A 21,925-nucleotide genomic window follows, 5' to 3' on the forward strand; every position below is an offset into this window, starting at 1 on the left:
CACAATGGAAGCTAAACGGCAATGCAGAGACGGAAAGCACAGGGTTTTATAGTTTGGACTGTTCGCATCTGTGCCTGGTGAACGACGTAGAAATGCATTCACCTCAGAACAAAGGCAACAAAAGAAAAAAAACATCTGGCATTAAAATAAAGTCTATGAAAAGGTCCCGTTTTCGTAACCTTCATTAGCACATCAACAACAGGAGAACGACGGCGAAGTTACTTGAAAAACGTTCATTTTAATAAGGTGCTGGAAATACATGACAGGCATGTTTGTTCTTTTCTGCAGATGAACATGAACATTTATAACCGAAACCCGAACGCCGCTGTGTGACTAGAGCAGCGCACAACAGAGCAGGAGAACATGACCTTTTAGAAAATCTACAGATAAACGAAATAGTCACATTGTGGAGGAGAGAGAGGCTGAACTGGACCAGGTAATTAAGGCAACACATCCAAAAGGTAAAAAGACAACCTTTTCTGTACAAGGAGGGAATAAAAAAAAAAAAAGAAAAAAAAAAAGAAAAGGAAAAAACCAAGCACCAGGAATACAAAATACACAGCCTTCTTTAACTACAGAAACACCTAAAAAAATGCTTCTGGTAGTTATTGTGCTGCAGAAAAACATGGTAATGAACATGTTAGAGAGAATCTGTGAGTGACAAATAGGTTTCCTTTTACAGTGATGTGTTTCTTTATGGTTAGGAAGCTGGTTTCTGTCACAGCTCCAGTTTCATCAGTCAATGTGTCCATGAAAGTGACTACTTCCTGTTCTTCTTTTTCCCTTAAGGTTTTAAGTCAGCTTGTAAAAAGACACCTGTTAGTGCTTTGGAGGAGGAGGAGCAGCTTGGCAATTACAACATAACATAATTCTCATGTCTGCACAGTAAAACAGTTTCTCTCATCTTCGTGCAGCTCAGCTGTAGACATCACATTCACCGCTAAACTGGCTGTTAACCGTGTTAGTGTTGAGACATTTGCAATAAATACTGGCAGACTGCTGAGGAAAGCAAACAATTAAAAAACTGTACAAAACAAATTAACGTTAAAATAAAAAGCAAACCTCCCAGAAATTGGCATAATTAGTTATTAAATAGGCTGAACAAATGAAAAAGAACAAGCGATTGCTTTCTCCTCGGGAAAATCACAGGTGTGTCCGTCGATGGCCCACGTCTTTGGCTGGCATCCAATCATCAATCTGGTGGATAATTTTTTGCATAATATTCATCTTGAGAGGCCGATAAAACATAATCTAAGTACCTGTCTTTTGGTGACAGGCAATATCACAGGTCACTTCACAGTGTCGGGCCAGTTAAAACCTCGGCGATGAGTCACAGTCTGCAGTTTGCAGCAGCACTAAAACACCAGGCGATCCCTGGTTTTTAACTCCGGCTCGGCACCGCCAGGCTCGCTGTTTGGCTGATGAAACTGTCCCTGCTATGGCCCTTTGCTTCTGCGTGAGGGACAAGACGCTTGCTGATCTGGAGTCAGTGCAACGTCCGGCTTGCGGACTTTGAGGCAGTGTCCAGTTGCTTGGGAGATGAGGCAGGTGGGAGCAAGCAGCTTCACTGGGAGGGGAGAGGTGACCATGAGAACTTTAAATATTTAATAATCTGTAAACAACAGTCTGTCGAGCTGGACCTGCGTTACGATATCAAAGTTGTTCATAAAAGTTTGTTTACATACAAACAGCACATCAAAAACAATGGGTATCGATAAGTTAAACCATCACATGGCAAAGAGTTGAGCACATATAAAGAGTAAACATGGATGTGGGATTGTTCTTAGCCCCCCCTCGGCTGCCATACAATACATAACCAATAACCATGGTTACCATTTTATATATATTATATACATTATATATATATATATATATATATATATATATATATATATATATATATATTCATATATTACATCCTATAAGAGAGTGGGCTACCCTCTTCCCTTCATCTCCCTTTTCTCCTCTTGTTTTGTGCAAGAACTGATATTCAGTCGCCTTGTTTTGTCCTCAGCAGTGTCACACAGAGACAAAGACGTCCAGGTAGAGACGATCGTAGGACTCCCTGAAGAAGAGGATGAGGACGAGGCTGAAGAGACACGAGCCGGTCAGACACCAGTTCAGCCACGACAAGTCTGGATGAAAGTGGAAGACAGAGAGAAATAATATTAAGAAAAAAAGAAAGATTCATGAAGGTCAGGTTTTCACATCAGCAGCCTTAAGGGGTGTGTGTGTGTGTGTGTGTGTGTGTGTGTGTGTGTGTGTGTGTGTGTGTGTGATGAATATATGGGAAAGCTTTCATTAAATTATTTATTTATTTTTTTAATGATACCCACTGTTCCTGCAGCCTTCATCTTCCTCCTGCCTTAAAAATAATCCGCCCAACATGAGTATAAGATGTCTGATACATGCATGCAGGTGTTCCAAGTTTCAGAGATTATCACAGAAAAAACTGAACGGGAAATCAACGGTGACTTCAGCTGTACCTCAACAAGCATCCAGCCATCATATACGACTCATATTTCATGTGTACGATGAAATACGAGTCATCCACATATACACAGACGCCTAATGAGAGGCGGTATGAATTGACACAGTGATTTACGAGTGTTACCAGGACTGATGGTCGATCGATAAGAATTCCTGACACGCCGTATAGTAAATAAAAGCAGCCAATGCTCTCGTTGTTAATGATTCTGAATAATTCAGTGAGATTGGCAGTGCTTCCTATTATCACTGACCCACTCTTGAACCTAAACAAGATTCACAATGAGGTGCTCTATTTTCTCAGCATTGTTCAAGCTTCATTAACCACAGGAAAAGGTGCTCTGGCTGTCTGCACTTGTGCCGAATCTGCAAGGAAGAGATGGGAGGCTCATCTTGACTCAACACAAGAAAAAAACCCAAAATAAAATAAATAAATAAAAGTGCTGCTCTTGCACATGCTGGAGTTCTTCCCCTTTGTCTTTCCATGAGCATGCAGCCACACCCGCACACCAACCTCCTACACAAAATCAACAAAGGTTTCTTTTAAATGCATCTGAGTAACCCTTGCCGTAATGCGAGCTGCTTCCCAGCGATGGCTGCAGGTGTTTGTCTAGACAGAGATGTTACGCTGAACCTGACCTGCTCGGTGAGGACAGAGGATTCGCGGGGCAGCATGCAGCTGCTCGCCTCCCGGTAACAAGCCAAAACAAAAATAGAGAAATCAGGTTGCAACACACAGCCAGGGCCAGTAGACCGCAACAGGACAATATGTCACAACTCATAGTGGCTCTGCTTCAGGCGCACACAGCAAAATTTCCAAACGTTATCAGCCAAGCTGGTCAATGCACGAAGCACAGGACAGAATCTTAAGAGTTCTGGTTTTAGAGCCACAACTCTGCTGAGCGTGATGTGTCATTTAAAAAAAAAACAAAAAAACAGGACAAATGTGAGGTAAGAGGTGTAAAGATGAAAGCAAAGGGATAAACTAGGGCAAAATGAAGAAGACACAGGGACATGAGAGTAGAATCAGATGAATGATTGTGTGTGCAGGTCTGCAGACGGAAGTCAAAGCTCCTGAAGCGACCTCATTAATCAGGAAGTGGGTTAGCTGGACAGCAGCACACCCAGCATGGAGGCAGGTTAATGGAGTTGTACTTATCTGACCTGCATTCCTCATCTAACTCTGTCTGGCTTTCTGTCCAAGACTTGTCCATCTAAAGCTGAAGACAAGCTGCCAGTGTGGCAGGAATTCTACAGAATTAAAGGAATGCAAATGAGAAGATGACACATTTGAGCAATTTAGCCAGGGTTGGAAAACCTGCTCCTCTTTAATCTCTACAGTCAGACCAGGAGCAAAGTTTGGAGGGGGGGGGGGGCTTGAAGGGGAAGGGATGAAGGAGGAAGATAAGCGCAGTTTTGATAAAAGCAGGGAGCAAAAACAGACTGACCCTTGAAGGGATTTCATGTTTGCTTAACTGTTTAAAACATCACAGATGAACCTGGGAGGAGATATGGTGCATATCTGTGAGCAGCCACTAAAGGCGGCGCACTCAAGGTAAGTAACCAATGGCTTTGAGATACTTCAGAAGTTTCTTTCAAATATAACTGTTTTAACATGTTTTACTGAATGTAACTGCTGTGATAATTAAGCTTTAACACTGCGAGTTATTCCAAGTTAATTAAAAAGAAGGACGTGTAAAATACTATTAAGACTACGTAGCCCAAACAGGTGCTAGGCTGCTAATATTTATCTGGGTTTTTTTTTTTGGTGGTTCTTTTCTGACTCTGCTTCTGTCAATTTTTCCTCAACAGCCCTGCACTGCCATGACAACTACTTAAAGGTCAAAATTGTAAGAATTTATTTACAGCAGGAGATGGTTTTTTTAAGGTGTTGAATATGTTTCCTCTGTCCAAATCGGCTGCAAATGAATGAATAAACCTGAACCAACTTCAGTCCAGCCGAGACCAGGTGTCATCCGTTGATGACCTGCCAAAAGGAAAACAAAGTGTGCGGCAGCCCCTTTCCAATAATTGTGTTGCAGTGAGGCTCACAAAGTGGCATGCAGCCTGCTAATTAGCGATCTGAGAACTACTAATACACCTCTGTTGTTGTCTGATAACTGGCACAACACTGCTGAGCTGGACTTTTGGTTTTGTTTGCATTTGTGAAGTTTAACTTCAGGAACATATAAGAGGAGTTACAGAAACAGCAACTATAATTCCTCCTTTATGTGTTATCCTGGTCTCTTCATTTTATTTATCCATGTTGAAAAAAGACCAGGAAAAAAGACAGACATGACTCACTTGGAGTTGTTATTGTCTAAACCCTTTCCAAAGTCGAGAGGCTGCAGGAAACACTTACATGCAGGATTGTGAATTTCTTCATGGGAATAAATTGACAACTGGCAACAATACACATCGTATTGTGCAAAAAACTAAAGCAATTCGATTAGATCATGACTAGAAATCACACTCACGATCTAAAACCATGGATAACAGATACATTTCCAAAATTGTTGGGATGTGCAGAACAAAGAACAGTTTTCTCATCTCTTCTGGTTTGCAGAGCAAAGAATCTGCCGGTGTTTTAACATCAGCAGCAACGAACAATCTGGGCCATGTATAAGTGGTTCACTGTGACTTTATGATCACATTCAGAGGACATGTGTGAACACTGACAGTTCATCACATTTACAACCTTTTACTGTAGGTGCCGGGTCAGCAGAACAGCTCTACAGATCAACAGAGATAAGAGTCAACTGGCCTCTCATGGCCTTTAGATGTCGCTACTGAGGTCAGTGCTTGGTTATGATTAATGATGCTTACTGCTTTCATGACACTGGCATTTGTGTGAGAAGACCAGGGTCACAAGTGAAAACCAGCCTGGTGTTAGGCATGATAAAATAAGGTGTTGTATACTGTATAGTGCAGACCAACAGGTTGGTGAGAACCTCAGCGTAGCCATGTTACTGATAAATGCTCTGCTGAGTCGTGAGTCACTCTCAAACTAAAAAAGCAGCATGAAAAGACTTTCAATCTCTCAGGAATGACTGAGGTCTACAACTAAGAGCTGTTTGTTTTCTGCTGTTTTTCTTTCCCTTCTCTTAAACACCTCCGCTTTTTTAAGGAAGGTTGAAAAAGTCAGTCTGCAGAGGCATTCTCAGAAAAGAGCTCAAACTTTAGCAGAAACTGGGGAAGGAAGCCTTGGGAGCAAAGAAGTGCAACAATTATCTCTCAGTACTGGATAATGCGCGCTTCCCTGCCATGCTGGAGACTGACAACGTGCGGCTCAGTGGAAAACTCAACAGCACCCTTCAACTCCTCTCTCATCTTCCTCCCCTCTTTCTACTCCCTCCACAGGCACTTTTGTTCCACAATATCTCTCTGCTGCTTCGTATTCCACCCGATGCTTCCGTGCTAAATGACACAAACAAACTGTAGATGAAATCGGAAAAGAGCGACAGGCGTGGATATGTGGCCCAGAGGCTGCGTTCATGTTCCTGACTCACGTGGTTTGGGGAGTTTGGGGATTTTTGAAATATGACAAAGTCAAGGGGGCACTTAGAGCTCACTGATCCAAGACCAGCCTCTCACGGATATTAAAATGGACAAGGAGGTGAAATTCATTTATGCCTTCCCTGTAGGAGCTGTAATTCAGAATGCATAAGGAGGTAAAAAAAAACAAAAAAAAACCCCTGAAATGAACTGTAAACTGGAAATGGAGGAAAATCTTTAAAAGGATGAAGTTGCCAATTTTCAATATCAGGAGGTAAAAGGCTTTGGAAAAGATGGAGCTCATGCGGAATAAATCAGTTTGAAGTCTGAATATTATTTACCACATCCATTATGCGACTACAGAGAGGAAATTAGAATGAGGCAGCCCACTAGAATACTTCCAATGGGAATTTACATAATCAAATTAATCTTTGCAGGAACAATCTCTTCTTGAGAACAGAATGCTGATTTACAGGCAGAAAAGGGATCATGCGCTTTTGTAAATCACTAGCTACAGTGGCTTAAATTACTTGACAGCTTCAGTGATTTAACATCACGTTAGACATGCCTCCTACAGTAGCTTAATACAGTACAGTACATTTTCTCTATTTTCTGCAGAGAACATGGAGATGTTGTAATAATCAGATGGGAAATAACACCTGGGCGTATGTTTACAAATGCTTTGTATAATTAATGATGTTGTTTGATCATTCTTGCTCTCTGCTTCATCGCAAACTGAATTTAAAGAGATACAGTACAGCATGTTTTGAGATTTTCTGAAAGTTGCACATAAACAGTTAAATAAAAAAACAACAATGTTTTAAATAATTGTTAGAAAAAAAACCAATGAAAAAAAACAGTTAATAAACTGATCAAAAAACTCTTGTTGGGGCTTCAAAAGCTCCACTGCAGAACTAGACTGTCTCAATCCCTTTAAAGTAACACTTCAAGTTTCCAAACTTAAAACTTTTTTTGCTAAAAAATTTTCTGGCTACTGTGTTGTTTTATCCGAACTGGAAATAAATAAATAAATTAAAAAAAAAAGACAAGCAAAAATAAGTTTTGTACATTTTTTTTTGTTTTGTTTTTAATCTACAAAAATCAGCAATATTGAAGAATTTTGAGAATTGCAATTTGAATCGAATCGGCACCCAAAAAATCAGAATCAAATCGGGGGAAAAAGCATATTGTCACAGCCCTAAGAAATACTTGAGTTTTACACATCATAAACAGCAGAACCATTTTGAAGATGATGTGGTCAGTAGCCTCTAGAGGTGGGAAAATCACATTGAAAAATCGAATATCTGGATTTTTTGTTTCACAATTTTAAAATAGATTTTTTTTTTGTAAAAAAAAAAAATCTATAGTTTTTTTTTTCAAATAAATAATAATCCATTGTTAATTTTTTTTTTATTTTTATTTTTATTTTTTTTAAATTGATCTTTTACTTGTCATCTTGGGCATTATAGCAACAGAATGATGATCTGGCAACAACTGTGCTGTTTTTTCTGAATTGAAATCAAGAAAAATGACGAGCAAAAAAAAAAAAAAAACCTGACTATTATGGAGGAACACCTGATTGATTGACCTGGTCACAATAATAATGAAAATAATGAAATAAACCTCTTGACGTGGCTATATACACAATACGATGTAACACACACCGTCCAGCTGACGGAAATGATCAACAGGGAACAAAATTTGTCATTAAATTCTTTAAACAAATTTCCAACAATATGTTTCATACAACTGCAGGTGTTTGATAATAATGAAGAGCAATCCTGAGCTGGAAAGAAAACAGGAACAGGAAAGAGCTTTGGCTAAAAAGAAATAAGAAATCTAATATTCAGAGACTGTTTAGCTCGCCCGGCAGCTGTAACCTACAGACAATGGTGGCGGAGATTGTAGTACAGCAGGTAAAGCAGACTTGTGATATTTATTTGCGGGCTCCCTTACAACACCTGCAGCGGCGAGGAGTCACTGACAGCGACGTTCCCATGCATCGTTCTCCATATATCAACTTCATAGAGGGAAGGAAAGAAAAGAGCAGCTAAAGCCTCCATCTTCTCTACTTGATCTTCCCCCCCACCTGTCGCAGACACTTGTCAGGATCCATCTCTGATGACCCCCAGCTCGCCACCCACATACACTCAAAACATCCATGTCTGTGCACACTCAGATGCTTCTCACACACTTTCAGCCACATCATGTGGTCAATCATTCAGCACAGCAGAGAGAAGTGCTGCGCAGAGCTTACATCATGTATTCTTTATAGGACCTGCGATGTGTGCCTGAGTGAATGTTGGCCTGCAGCAGAACTACTAGCACATGGCAAATTTTTGTCTCCTGCATTATTTAGCGACACACCGACACACACACCCTTTCAAATAATTCAGAATACAGTTTTCAAACAGCGTAGTTTCCAAATGTCCCTCAACTCCTCTTGCTGTGAAAAATGAATCTGCTCAACACCCCTGAAGTGTGTCCACCCTTCAAAATCTACCCATTTAACATACTGAACCAATCGATGGCTGTTCTCCCTTTTCGTTTACTGAACAACTGCCTGTTGAACTTTCTTTGTCTCAACTTGTAATTTATCTTTCTTGTACAAATTGTGACCAGTTTCTAATGATGCTGTATGAAATGATTCACCTCTGCAAGAATCTTAAAATAACTCTTCCTGCAGTGGATCGAGACCAATTAAACATCTTTTCAGCAGCTAATGTTCACCTTCCAAACCACCTTGGTAGGAAAACAGTCAGGGTTTACAATCTGGTCCCCTGGCATGAACATATATTAAAATATGTACATATTAAAATATATACATTGGGACTTACTGAATAGGCTCAGTAAGTAGTTGTCTCCTGGAGGAGGTAGATGTAATTTTTGTGGCTCCCAGTTACATATTTGTTTATTTGAACTCCTCTTCCCAAAAGAGTTGTTCCATGTTTGCTGCAGGGACTTCTCTACTGATTTTGTCAGTTTTTATCTGGAAAGCAGAACTTGTGTGTGTGCTTACTTGGCTGGGAGGAAATTCAAGACAACCTGAGATATTTATCTATGATTAAAAAAATGAAATTTTAAATAATAACAATTTATCTTCGCTATTTGAAATGATCTAATCCTCAAAATGTCCTGCAAATAATCAGATGATTAATTTGTAATACAGCATAAAATAATGCTAAATTTAGTTTGTGGGAAAGATCTAAAAAGTGTCTTCAGACATGCTTTTTGTTTCATAATATAAATGATTTTAGCACAAACAGGATCATTAGATAATGTGCTTTTTGTTGCTCAAAATCCTTTTGTACACAATCTGATACCTGTCTTACACTCCTAAATAGCGTCCACACTGCTGGCATATCACATTGTAATAAATGCTAAATGCTCCTCTCAAAAAAAGTTAATTTATTTGTTACATTTTGTTAAAGGACCAAATAAAGACCTAATGTTAAAAAAAAAAAAAAAAAAAAAAAAAAGACATCCTGAACATTTTTTTTAATGGCTTAGGCCTTATGGGGTTAAAACTTTGGGACATGTGCTGGAAATGCTGAGACCTGCTTTATTTTTTATTTATCTTTGTTTAGTTATCTTATGTTTTGGTATATAAGGGCTTGTTTTTAAATTTGATCAATATTTGCCTTTTTTTTAAATTAAGTAATACACTTTGCGCTGCTTCTGTTTGGAAAGTGCAATATAAATAAATTTTGATTGACTGATTGATTGTGGGACCATGCAAACCAGTTTTGTGATCTGCCAGTAGTTCTCGTTGGTGGGTCTCAGGGCGCTCTGGGCCATAAGGATGTTCAGATCAAACAACATTCATATCTACACTGGATAATTGACCAAGAAGGCAGGATCGGGACGAAGTTGTCGGGCAGCATCTGTCAGAAGCCTTGGAGCAATCGCAAAGACTTGGCAGAAAAGGGTTTGTATGAAGCTCATGAATATTCACTACAGGCTGAAAATCTCTACTTCACTCAAACAAACATGATACAGGAAGGTGAACAGAGCTTTGAAGTATGGGAAGCAACAGGGAAACCGAAGCCTTCTGGGCAAAGGTGACATGGAACAACGTGGTCCTGAGCATGCACGAACAGCACTCCCATCAACAAGTGGGCTCGCTTTGTGATTTTAGCTTCTCCCACGGAGGCTTTGAGGCAGAAGAGAAGCAGACGATATTACGCCACCTCTGCTGTGAACTTAAATTGTTATATCAAACTGTTACGGATCCAACTCAAGTAAAAATAGAAGTATAATTAAAAAGTTTTCTTTCTTTGTGCAGAATGTGTCAATTTCAAGTGAATCAATTTCTCTTGTGATTTAGTTTTGTCATCGTCATTTTTTCTGGAGCATCTGTGAGGCTTGCAATGGGTGTTTTTTTGTTTCTAGAAGAGAAAGGGCAGGGGGTCTCAGCTCACACTCTTCTAACTCTACCATATGACTTTGCTGGGCACAAAACATTAAAAAAAAATGCAACAAAAGGTTACAGAAAGTGAAACTACTATTAAATTTTGCAATACTTTTGCAGGAAAGTAAAAGTGTTTTCAGAACTTTTTTCCTACCTGTGCAGTAGAAAGTGAGAAAGAAAAGGAGGAGGCCAGTGACCAGGTTTCCCAGGAAAGTGACAACTCCACAGGTGATGCCTTCAGGAACTGGGTACACGGTTTCTATGAAGAGCTCGAAGAATATTGGCACGCTGCTGTTGATAAAGATGCCGACCAGGATGCAGGACGTGTACAGGATGGCTGTGAAAAAGCAAAACAAACAGTGTAAAAAAATAAATTTCAGGCTTTATGAGTTTTGGTGCAGCAGGTTATTCAAGCGGGTCACCATGTGAACCATTCTGCAGAAATATAGCACAGAGGTCAAGTCCATGGAACAGCAGTAGTGATTTATTCCACCTTACAGATTCCTTCCCTTCCTATTTGTTCTCCGTGCCACTGAAATTTATGAGGAACTATTATCCTGAAACAACATTTCACTTAGACTGCCAGCCCTTCAGGTGGCAATTTACCAGAAACAGCCAAAAAAAAAAAAAAAAAAAAAATTACTACAGGTGTTTTGAGAAAAAAAAATGGCCAGCTTTTCGACCCAATTCCACCAACGCCTTCGCCTAGTCTTCAGTCTGACGTGATTATTTGGTAATTTGTCAGTTTTGTCACTTTAAAATGAGTTTTTCTGGCTTACTTTATAACTATGATGTTTCTGTTTCACATCCTCCATTTCAGAAATTGTTCCTTTGAGGCAGCAGGTGCAAAAAAGCCAATAGTGGATGTGAGCACAGAGCACATGTGTTTGCAACTAAAACTGGGTGGTGTTCTTCTGGAACAGCATGTTTTAATTCTTCTTTTTTTTTTTTTTTTTTTAAATAAATGTTTTCTTAACTGGACAAATACTTTGGTTACGTCACAACTTGAACTATAAATGCCAAAAGAAATACAAGATTTCATCTGTACATTACATACCAGTTTCATATCCTCTCACTGGCCACTTTATTAGGGACACCTGTTCAATAACTTTCAACACAAATAGCTAATGGCTAATCATATTGCAGCAACTTATTACATACTGGTGTTTAGACATGTGCAAGATAATGGAGGGCAAAAAGGGGGATAGAAACCCAACAGAGGACCTTTGGGATGTGGGCGAACAGGGGATTTTCATCATGGATGTGCAGCTGAAAAGTCTGTAACAACTGTGTGAGGTATCAGGTCAACATGGGGCAAAATCTCTGAGGAATGTTTCAAACACCTTGTTGAATCTATATCACAAAGAACCGTGGAGGTTCTCAAGGCCAAAGAAGGGATCCAACCTAGTGCTAGCAAGGTGTGCCTAATAAAGTGGCCAGTAAGCGTATGGAGCCTTATATTTACTAAAGGAAAATACAGAACGAAGCAACTTGGTCTGAGTTGCAACCCTTTGTCTAACTCTACATGAGGGTGGATATTTCTCCCAGTCTGGCATGAAGTGCTACAAAAAACAATTTGATTGTCTTGCCACAGCAATTCAGTCTCAATTTATTTTGCAATATAACCCTGGCTTTAGTTTGCAAGCACACTGCATTAAGATGCACCTCATTTCATGGATTCTACAATATATTAAAACTAAATTTCTTATTCTTCTGCCAAAATGCACAGGTGTCCACATGGTAAACAGCTGCTCTCATTTGCTCCAAGGGCATGACGGGAATATTAAGTGCCTGCGCTGGCTGCGACTGCCTTCATTTGTGTGAATTTCAGGGCTGAACTGGGGGGAAAATATTCTACTTTCAATTTTTTAATTTTGAAATGATGTGCTTGCAGGATTTATCCCACAGTGAATCTGCGGGAGATATTTTATTTATTTGCTATACCCAGAAAAGTTTGTAACACTGGTTTATTGTACTGTTATTTTCTATATCTTCTGGGTTTTTTTTTTAAATGGTCTGGTCTCAGCTGAGGTCCTGTGATTGGTATGAGAGTCGAAGTGCAGAGAGGTGAAGTCATCACCTCTGGAGCATCACGCTACCCTCCATCACCCTTATCTTACCAGAGTGCTTCGAATGAGTGCCCCATTAGTCTGAATGCCCCTTTAATCACAGAACCTCCGAGGGCCCTCGCATTTCCACTTACATGCATGCGACTGGGAAATCTAGGTACCACATGGCCGCCATCAAAGGCAACCGTTTCCTCTACATCTCGATATTTAGTTCTAATAAAGCACTTTATATCAAAAGCTACCACCTCCGCAATTTTCTCTTCTTATTAGAAAATCAGACTTAATGTTGCGAGTTCCCAAAAGGTAGCAGGAGATCCCCTGGAGGAGAGAAGTGTGTGATAATCATAGCAGAACATGACGTTTGCCTCAGTGGTCTGAAGAGAAGGCAATGTTTTCATTTATATTAACTGTTAGCTGGGGCTCAAATGGTGATTGAAGACTAAAATCAAGGGCCTGCAATTCAGACCCAGTCTGGCTCTTTATTCAGACAAATCTGCATCTAAATAAGCGGATGGACTTAACAGCAGATGTTTCTTTTAGAGGGGTTTATAATATTCAGTAGCTATGTTTACATTGAGCCATTTTGATCCGACTGAACATCAAATCAGAATAAAAATGCATTATATCAGGGTGGGCAACTCCGGTCCTTGATGGCTGCAGTCCTGCAAGTATTTGAAGATTCCTTATTGCAACACAGCTGACTCAAGTCTCTGGGTAATTAACAGAACTATGCAGAGTTTGATGTTAATGCCTGAGTCCGAATGTCCACCTTAGTCCCTACATAGTGCCCTGCATAGTGGCCACACCATTTTCTTCAGAAGCATTGCTTATTTAACGTTTCTTTATTTGTTTGGTTGTTTGCATCTTCTTTCAAATCATCAATTAACCGTGATGAGGAAATGGAAGCACTATAATAAAGCCTTCGTGTGCCTGACAGATAACATTATTTGCTTTTGATCCTAAGGTTGTAGAGCCTTTTTTCTAAAAATATTTCTTAACATTGTTCTACTGGTAAAAGATTAATCTCTCTGGCCTTGGTTATATTGTTGAGAAAAGTAATAAAAGACTTTTACTTTCTCAGGTCATACTCAGTTTGCTCTGGTGAAATCTTCTCTTTCTGGAAGATTCACTGAGACTGGCTACTGGTGAGATATTTTCATTTCCATGAGGAAGGATGCTCATCTGGAGCTCACCAGCATATTCACACTACCTTTTCCATTAACATATGTGCTGCCGAATCAAGGTCTGCTTTACAAGTCCAACCTGTAGTGTTTGCAACAATAGCTTCCAAATACACCTGTCCATGAAACAGCTATTGAGTACAAACCCTCTGAAGTGATCCAGTTATTTAAACTCACATTAGCTAGGCAACTCTAACTTAACTATGTTTTCCTAATGAGTTAAACAAAGAATGTGCCACAGCTGGAAAATTTCTAGACAAAACTATATTAATAGTCTTTGTCATTGAAGTGGTTTCTTTTCTATTAAGTAAGAATCTAGAAACACGCTGCAAAAAGACAAAGCATGTCTGGGGTGAGGATTTGATGTTAACCTGCTATTTTCATGTCTTGTAAATGAAGGACGTGGGGGCGGTCAATGAAACTTCCTTTTCTGTTTAAAAGACCACCTTCTCAGAAGGTTGCACTCTTCAGTAAATATGTGTGCATGTGGTGCTGCTAAGCATCCCACACTGGGATAATAAGGCTTTTTGGCAGATTTTGTTGTAGTGACACAACGCTCTTGTGTATGAGATGCCAGACAGACAAACACGGTTAGAGGCTGGCTACATCAGGCTGCCAGTGTCTGGGATAAGAGGATGCGAGACAGAAGGAGAGCAGTTCCAGGTCTGGGGGAATGATGATGGATTATGATGACTGGAATCAATGATTCAGTAATACATGCTGATATGCTTATTGGTTGGCTGAGGGAAATCCACTAATGTCCCTAATGAGTTCATCACTGACATCGATTGATGGATTGTCTCAACTCAATGTGCATGAAATACGCAGTCTAGTCTGGGAGCAAGATTTCTTTTATTCTTTTAACTCTGTACTCACAATAAAACAGCAGCGATCAAGTTTCAGTGTGTTAAAATGAAATGCAAATCATTTTCACGTCTGGTTTTTTTTTTGTTTTTTGTTTTTTTACTTGGCTGGTTGCATTACAAAGTCACCTTGACTGTGATGCTGCTGAAAGCCTACCTGCAGTGGCGGGGAGATGAGTAACCCTGCTCAAGCAGGTAAGAGTGAACCAGGTAGATGCTAGCGAAGCTCCGGCCAACATCAGCACCAGCATCAGCTTAAGCATCCCACGAATAGAGTCTGCAAATCTGATAAGAGTAGAAAACAAGAGTGTTTGTATAAATAAATGACACAAGCTGATAAAAGTCAATAAAAACTGAAATTACAGGCATAATATATGAACTCAATGAACAGTTTCTGATAATGTTTCTGCCTCGTATCGTAACATAATACTGGGGACATGCATTGTCAGTCAGTCAGTCATTTGCTTAACCGCTTGTCCAATCAAGGTGTTGCAGGGAAGCTGGAGTATATCCCAGCAATCACTGGGAAAGAGGCAGGGTACACCCTGGACAGGTAGCCAGTCCATTGCAGGGCCAACACTGAAAGACAAACAACCATTCACACGCACTCCCAGGGACGATTTAGAGTAACCAATCAACCTGACATGTCTTTGGACGGTGGTAGGAAGCCAGAGTACTCAGAGAGAACCTACACATACACCGGGAGAACATGCAAACTCCATACAGAAAGGCCACCGTTGGACTGTGTTGACTTCTTCCAATGTGTGTTGTACTATCGCGAGAATGTTGGACAGAAATCTCGCTTGGCCTGCACAGGCAGAAGTCGCGTATATAGGATGTCTATGTGTGAATAAAGAGTAGGACATAAAGATGCAAACATCGTGTTTGTTGGGCTTTATCTGACTGCACAACCCCCCCCCCCCACTCCCCCAGCTGAGGCACGAATCAGAGTCCTTCCCACTGTGATAATGTTTCTGTTTCGTATCGTAACATATTACTGGGGTCATGCATTGTTTCACAGGAAAGCTGCATCATTCCCTCTCCCACTTGTTTCTCATTGTGTCACTTCTACTTCTCATTACACGAGGAGGCACCACTTGTAGAGCTCTTCGGCTTCTGTTCGCAACTCTTTCTAAACTCTCACAGTTCATTAGTTCCTCTCTGCTCCTCTGGGTATGCACATGTATGCTTGAGAAAGATTAGATGAAGTTACAGAAGCCTGTAGCAAAGACAGACACTAATTACTTTTGTTTTGTAGCTCCCAGACAAGATGCTTGACAAAAGAGGGCTGAACTTGACAATTAACTGAATGCAAAAATAAAACACGAGCCATTGGAAATGGCTGACTGGTTCAGTAAGGTTGTGAAGTTCTCTCCATGTGCTGAGGGGCAGTGGACGAGGGGGGAAACGTCTTCTGGATGGATAATGAGAACATCTGCTCTTTGCGCCTCCATGGCATTTTGAGATGACATTAGAGCCTCTTGGGATTATATGAACCTCTTGACACATCACTTCCATCTTCACACAAGACACCAGACGCGCTCTGAAATCCTCCCTAAATTGCAGAGAAAGGTGACAAACTTTGCTCGTCTTTTATCAAGAGAACAGGGGATTTCTGATTTCTCTTCACAAGAATGAGCTGGTTCCACTGGAAAAGGCAGCCTTTTAGCCTGGGGGCCAAGCACTTGCCACAACAGGAGGATCCCATTTCTCAGCCTGCAGCCCTGAAATCTGCATCACCCATCTGCCACTAACTGGCTCGCATCCACAACCCTTCAACCACTCCTGATGCCAGAGATGGATGAAATTCTGCTTCTGCACCCAGCAAAGCCCTCAACTCTTTGCAGAGACGTTCGCAGCCTACTCCCCTGTATCATTTCCAAGTAAGTAGCTTATTTCTGATATTTCATCTCTCGTCCCAGGGTCCACTTCATAAAGAGCTTGACTGACAAACTTTTAATTTTCTGGCATGTATACTTTAAGGGCTTTTAAAACTACTGGACTACAGATACCCTAGCTCTTTTTTTTTTTTTTTTTTTTTTTAACTAAGCTAAATTGAATACCAAAATCCACAACTAGCCACATACAGGTTGATGCAAGCTGAGCACATAAGTACCTTATGTTTCTATGCCACAAAACTCCATTAAGGTCCAAAAACATACATTAAAAGACAGGTTGAGTCACGCTGTCAAACTGGGTTAATCATTTCTAATTGGTAAAAACATGCCTAATGTAGCTTATCCACGCTTGCTACCACAAAACAAGCTTTTCACATCTATTTTTAGCAGCATCTGCATAAAGAATTTATGGCATTAAAGAAAAAAAAAGTAACAATTTTCTTATTGGTTTTAAAAAATTTGTGTCACAAACACAAGTAAATATAGAACAGCTTACCACAAGCAGGCTAAGGAGATTGGGTTTTATAGGATTTGTTGAATAGGATTAAGAAAAACTGAGAATGATATGAAACAAGAAAACAGTTTGCCATAAGCGTTTGCATATCTCCGGTAATGTAATTTCAACGCTCTGTTTCACTGCCCATTGAGTAAAGAGGGTCATGTCATCTCATGAGGTAATGTCAAAATTAAAAGGCAATCTTTTACACTCCTCTAACAGGATTTATTGGCCATAAAGATAGGATCATCCAAGTCATGTACAATCAGATTCCATTTTCTGCTCCCTCGTGCCTGTGGGGAATGATGAAATATCGTCATTAGCATGATACTATCATTTGGGCCTGTCTGCATTTTCCGAGAGGGATGTGCAGCACATAACCAAAGAGACGGTTTAACATGACGACCAAGTGATTGCCCCTGTTTGCAGGCAAAACAAATTAGGCAGGAGCTCGTTTGTGTTTGCTCCATCTCGCCTCATTAAAATGGAATATTGTGTAGCTCAGACCTCCGTGACGTTAAGGAGAATTACGTGGCTCCATTTTCTGTCACCTCCTTTTTACTCACCTCCTACCCCCACCTTTTTCCCTCTGGCTTATAATGAGAAGATAACGAGTGAAAGTTTGTTAGTTATTCTTTCCAACCTCCTTGTTCGGTTTAAAAAAAGAAAGAAAAGAAAGAAAGTGAGCAACATGCCAAACAATCAGCCTCTCACTGGGGCACACAATTAAGCAGATGCTAGATAGCTCCCTGTCATGCAAGTATCCAATAGCAACAAACAGGACATAGTACATAGCACAAGTGCTTTCTTATTTTTCTTATTTTTAGTGAGCATTTAAGATGAATTCCCAAAGAAGTTTAGCATTACAGGAGTATAAGCCACTTAAAGTGTGAATCTGCAACACCTGCAGCACGAAAAGCCTTTTACAGAGTGGATTTTCTGTTCCCTGTGGAAAACTGGCACATGACTGTGCTTGATTAAAGAAGGAAAACAGCTTCTGGGATATAATAAGTAACATCTGAACATAAATATCTTATAGTTGACAGTGAGTAGAACAAGAAGAAAAGGCTGCATGCTTTACTACCACAAGCTTTCTTAAGATTATAGCAAATGATCCCACACTGGTTAAAACTGTGAGAGAAAGAAAGAAATGGAACATGAAGAATTTTGTTTGATGGAGAAAGCAAGAACAAATGTAATAATTATATAAATTATATTGTTTTATATCTTTTAGTCCAGCTCTTACAAAACATTTTATCAAAGTGCCTTTTGACAGATTGCATCCAGGCACTCAGTTTCCTGAAGATAATCCCAATCAGCCTGATGACTGGAAATACTTTCCTTTTATACAAAAGCCTGGAGCAGCAGTTACATCGCTTCTATCATATGCTACACGCACACAAGAACACAATTTAAGGTACACTGGAGGTGAAAAACTCTTTTTTTTTTTTTACTAAGGAGTTTGACTTTCCACACAGTCAGTACAAACCTTTCTCATACCATACCAAAAAAACACTGAGAAATAAAACATCAGAGCTTTTCAAAGCGAGTCTCCACGGATGATAAATCAGAGAAGCTTGCTGAAAACTTAGCTCGGTAAACTATAATGCATTTATCCTCAAAGAGAGTCATAGACTGTGCAGCAGTAAACAAAAGCAACTTTTTGTCCTTTTAGCCTTCTCTGTCATCACTCAATTTAAATGCAAAAATAGCTGATCTGAAAGTAAAAGATTTGACCTGGGTCGCTGTTCACTTTGTCAGCTGGTTTTCAAAAATGTTGGAATTAAGGGTATCATTGATAAATGGAAAAAGCTAAAACCTCAAATAATCTAAAATGATTTAAACATAACAAGCGATAAAACCTGAAACGGTTTTACACTTCTGTGCCCTTGAGTTTTTAAGCTGCAGATAATAACCGAGCTCCGTTAAAGATGAGTTTGTTTATCAACTGTTGCTCTAAGGCAAGAGTAATCAATCCCTCCAGTGACTCAGAGTCTGTGTAATCTGCATCATAACTCACCAGCTCTGTTTACATATACTTTCACCCACTGCTGTAAACAGCTTCATCGATTAACAGTGGGAGTTATGGCTCATTTTCCTGATTACAACTTAAAAGAAAGGACCCGGCCTGCTTGGAAGTGCTGATTGGGCCTTGGCCTGTGTGGACATATATCCATCACAACTGAAATGAATCCCTACACTTTTGCAGACTCCGCACTTCCTCCGTCTTCACAGTGTGACTCTGTTATCTCCCATTGGAGCTAACGTGGCGGTTGCATTAGCACCCGTTTCCCTCCTTCTACTACTTTGTCGCTGGGCTCGTGAATGTGTATCCAAAGAGAGACGATAATACACCCTCCATTCTTCGCTGTGTGAGATTTATTAGTTGCTAATGGTGTTAAAAACTATTTCCAGGGTGTATGCATCTATGCACAGCAGCTACTGTGAGGAAGATGCAATGTGTAACACAGAGGAGACTCCAGGATGAATAGGAGTGGATGTTTCAGTCGCTAATGGGAATCTTAATAAATGAAATGAAATTCAACGTCAATAGTATCCAATCTTCCCGGCTAGAAAGCACAAGGGCAGCCAAGGCATCACAGCATGTGATTTTACTATTTCAGTGCTTTATGAATTTGAAACTCACCTCTCTTACACCAATAATTTTGCATTTTGTTTTTGTTTATTTTGTTTGTCACTTTCATATTTGGATCTTAGACTCAGTATTGTTGAAGCAGAACTTACAGATTCACTAAATGAAACCATGTTTGCCTCTTGCAAACACCTGCAAAAACATACCTTCATCTTTACCCGGTCGTGTGGCTCCTCACTTTACGGAGTCGCAGTATAATATTCTTAAATAGGATACATATGAAAAAAAATTTTTTTTTAAAGAAGAAAAGCTTTCTTCCGGCTTTGCTGCGGTCACCGTGAGAGCAGTCCATTATTCTGACTATCTGACACAACGCTACACTATAGATTATACATGGAATATGTCTGAATGAGCTTCAAAGACGGCGTCCGGCCATTAATGAGGTGTTGCAGTGAATGCTTATTTTCTAATTTGATGCCTCACTAGGTCCATCAAGTTTTTACTGCGCTGCCTTGCATTAGCTTAATAAATAAACTGAACTGCCTTTAAAATCAGAGATGTGAGGTCCGGTTCATGGAGGAGCGAGCTATCATAAGGGAACACTGAGCTCATGTCTGTATTTGGAAGCCAAGTTCAGTTTTCTTTCTGTCTATGCATGTACTGTAACTATGAAATGGACACAGATTGGATCATTTAAGGAGTTGGTATGTGGGAGAGGTTAACTTGTAATTCCATCGTGGGGAGGATCTGTATCACATCAGTGGTCTAAGTGTGCAGGGGTCTCAGCCAAATGTGCATGCTTATGCAGTCATACTGTACAACATAATTATCCCTCAATAACCAAAGTCAGTCATCACAAAGTGGCAAACATTATAGCAAGAGCAATATGTAGCATACCTGGCCGTTGCCACTCCAAACACACATCCACCAACAGTAGACCAGAAACCAATCCAGCCTGCATTCACCTGTATATAAAAAACAACAACAGAAATGGGATATTAGGTTAAAAAAAAAGAAAGGAAAACATAAAAATATAACAAGACAAGGAGCATCTGCTATGTGTCTGAAGTCTGCTTCGGCCTCTCAGTCACCATGCTGGGTAAACTGTCAGGCCTGGCAGTGTGGCGTGTAGGAAATAAAGCCAACACATACAATCTGCCTTGAAGTCAGAAGCTCCACAGAAGAGAGGGGAACAGAACGTAGCAGAATGAATGAAGAGAAAGTCAAAGTTTATTTATGAAGCGCTTTTCCAACATAAAATATGTGGCTCAAAGCACTATACAGTTTAAAATCAGACATAAAGGAAACACACAGACAGACACATTATATAAAAAGATACCTCCAACCCCCCTTTTTAGATACATCTAAATGAGAGAGGTAAGTGCAGATGGACTAGTCGTGGAAACCCCATCAGAGGAGCCGTTTGCACCGGGGCAGTGCATTAGCAGTAACGCAGAGGCACAGGCCCAAGCACCCAGTTTTACACACACACACATAGCCTGTGTGTGACACCTAGATGAACATATCTTCATGTGCCAGTTATTGTGTAATGTTCTCATTCATTTCCTTGAGAAGACAACTCGAATTTAACCAAACCCAACCTGATGGAGGACAATACAGCGGGAGGGAGCCTAGATCGAAGAGAGACATGGTCCTTTATGTTTAATCATGCTCTGCGCTAACATGTCAGGAAAGTCTCGAAGAAAGATGAATGGACTGTTAGAGTTGTGGAATATAAAATGTATCCTGTATAAAAGGTGACGAATGCCACAATGTCATTATTTTTCATCTAAAATTACCCTTCTCCGAGTATTCTGAGATCGCTGCAGGAAAATTTTACTACACGTGCATTCGCCTCTTGTTTGCATAGACTGAGGCAGAAGTGTGAGAAAAAATCTGCATCCTCCCCCCAAGTAAATGACAAAGATCAAAACATTTGAATCACAGACATTTCCACCACCCACACACTGTTGATAATTGCTGTTTATTCACATTGTAGGCTGAGCAGCAACCAGTGCCAGGATTTCTAAGGTGTGCAATATCATATCACTTTTAAACACAAAATGTTTCCCAAAATATTCCAATTCTAAGATGCAAATTAGCATGTTCCATGAGCAAGTGTGGAGTTAATTAACTGCAGCATTCCTCGTGCCTTGGAACCCGTAAAAAGGGCAGATTCGAAGCTTAATCATTTCTGCTGTATTGCATTTGTGTTAATAAGCTGGGGACGGCAAGAGTTATGAGACAAAAAGAGAGAGCTTCAGGCTTTACACTTCTTTGTTTTCCTCAGACGGCTCCCTCAATAAACCATTTAAGCCAACAGTCTATAAAACTTGCCTTTAGCTTTGTTACTACAAGGTATTCCTGCTCGGACTTTTTGTTTTCTTGTTTAATTTTAATTTGTTCAAGAACTTCCAAAGTGTGTTTGTATA

The 21,925-nt window shown here is 40.0% G+C and overlaps 1 protein-coding gene across 1 annotated transcript in view; it reads right to left on the reverse strand.

Annotated features, from left to right (window-relative positions):
• Positions 1–2,019: 2,019 nt before the first annotated feature.
• The window catches only part of slc49a4 (solute carrier family 49 member 4), a gene marked incomplete at both ends in the record, with an annotated part of 46,287 nt that continues 26,381 nt past the window's right edge, over positions 2,020–21,925 (reverse strand). The window contains 4 exons of the mRNA XM_079254463.1: positions 2,020–2,135; positions 10,548–10,730; positions 14,664–14,791; positions 20,391–20,458. Coding sequence (XP_079110589.1) covers positions 2,020–2,135; positions 10,548–10,730; positions 14,664–14,791; positions 20,391–20,458 — 495 coding nt within the window. The remainder of the gene's footprint in view (positions 2,136–10,547; positions 10,731–14,663; positions 14,792–20,390; positions 20,459–21,925) is intronic.

The sequence above is a fragment of the Telmatherina bonti genome, assembly GCF_933228915.1.
Source record: "Telmatherina bonti genome assembly, chromosome: 15".
Taxonomy (NCBI): domain Eukaryota; kingdom Metazoa; phylum Chordata; class Actinopteri; order Atheriniformes; family Telmatherinidae; genus Telmatherina; species Telmatherina bonti.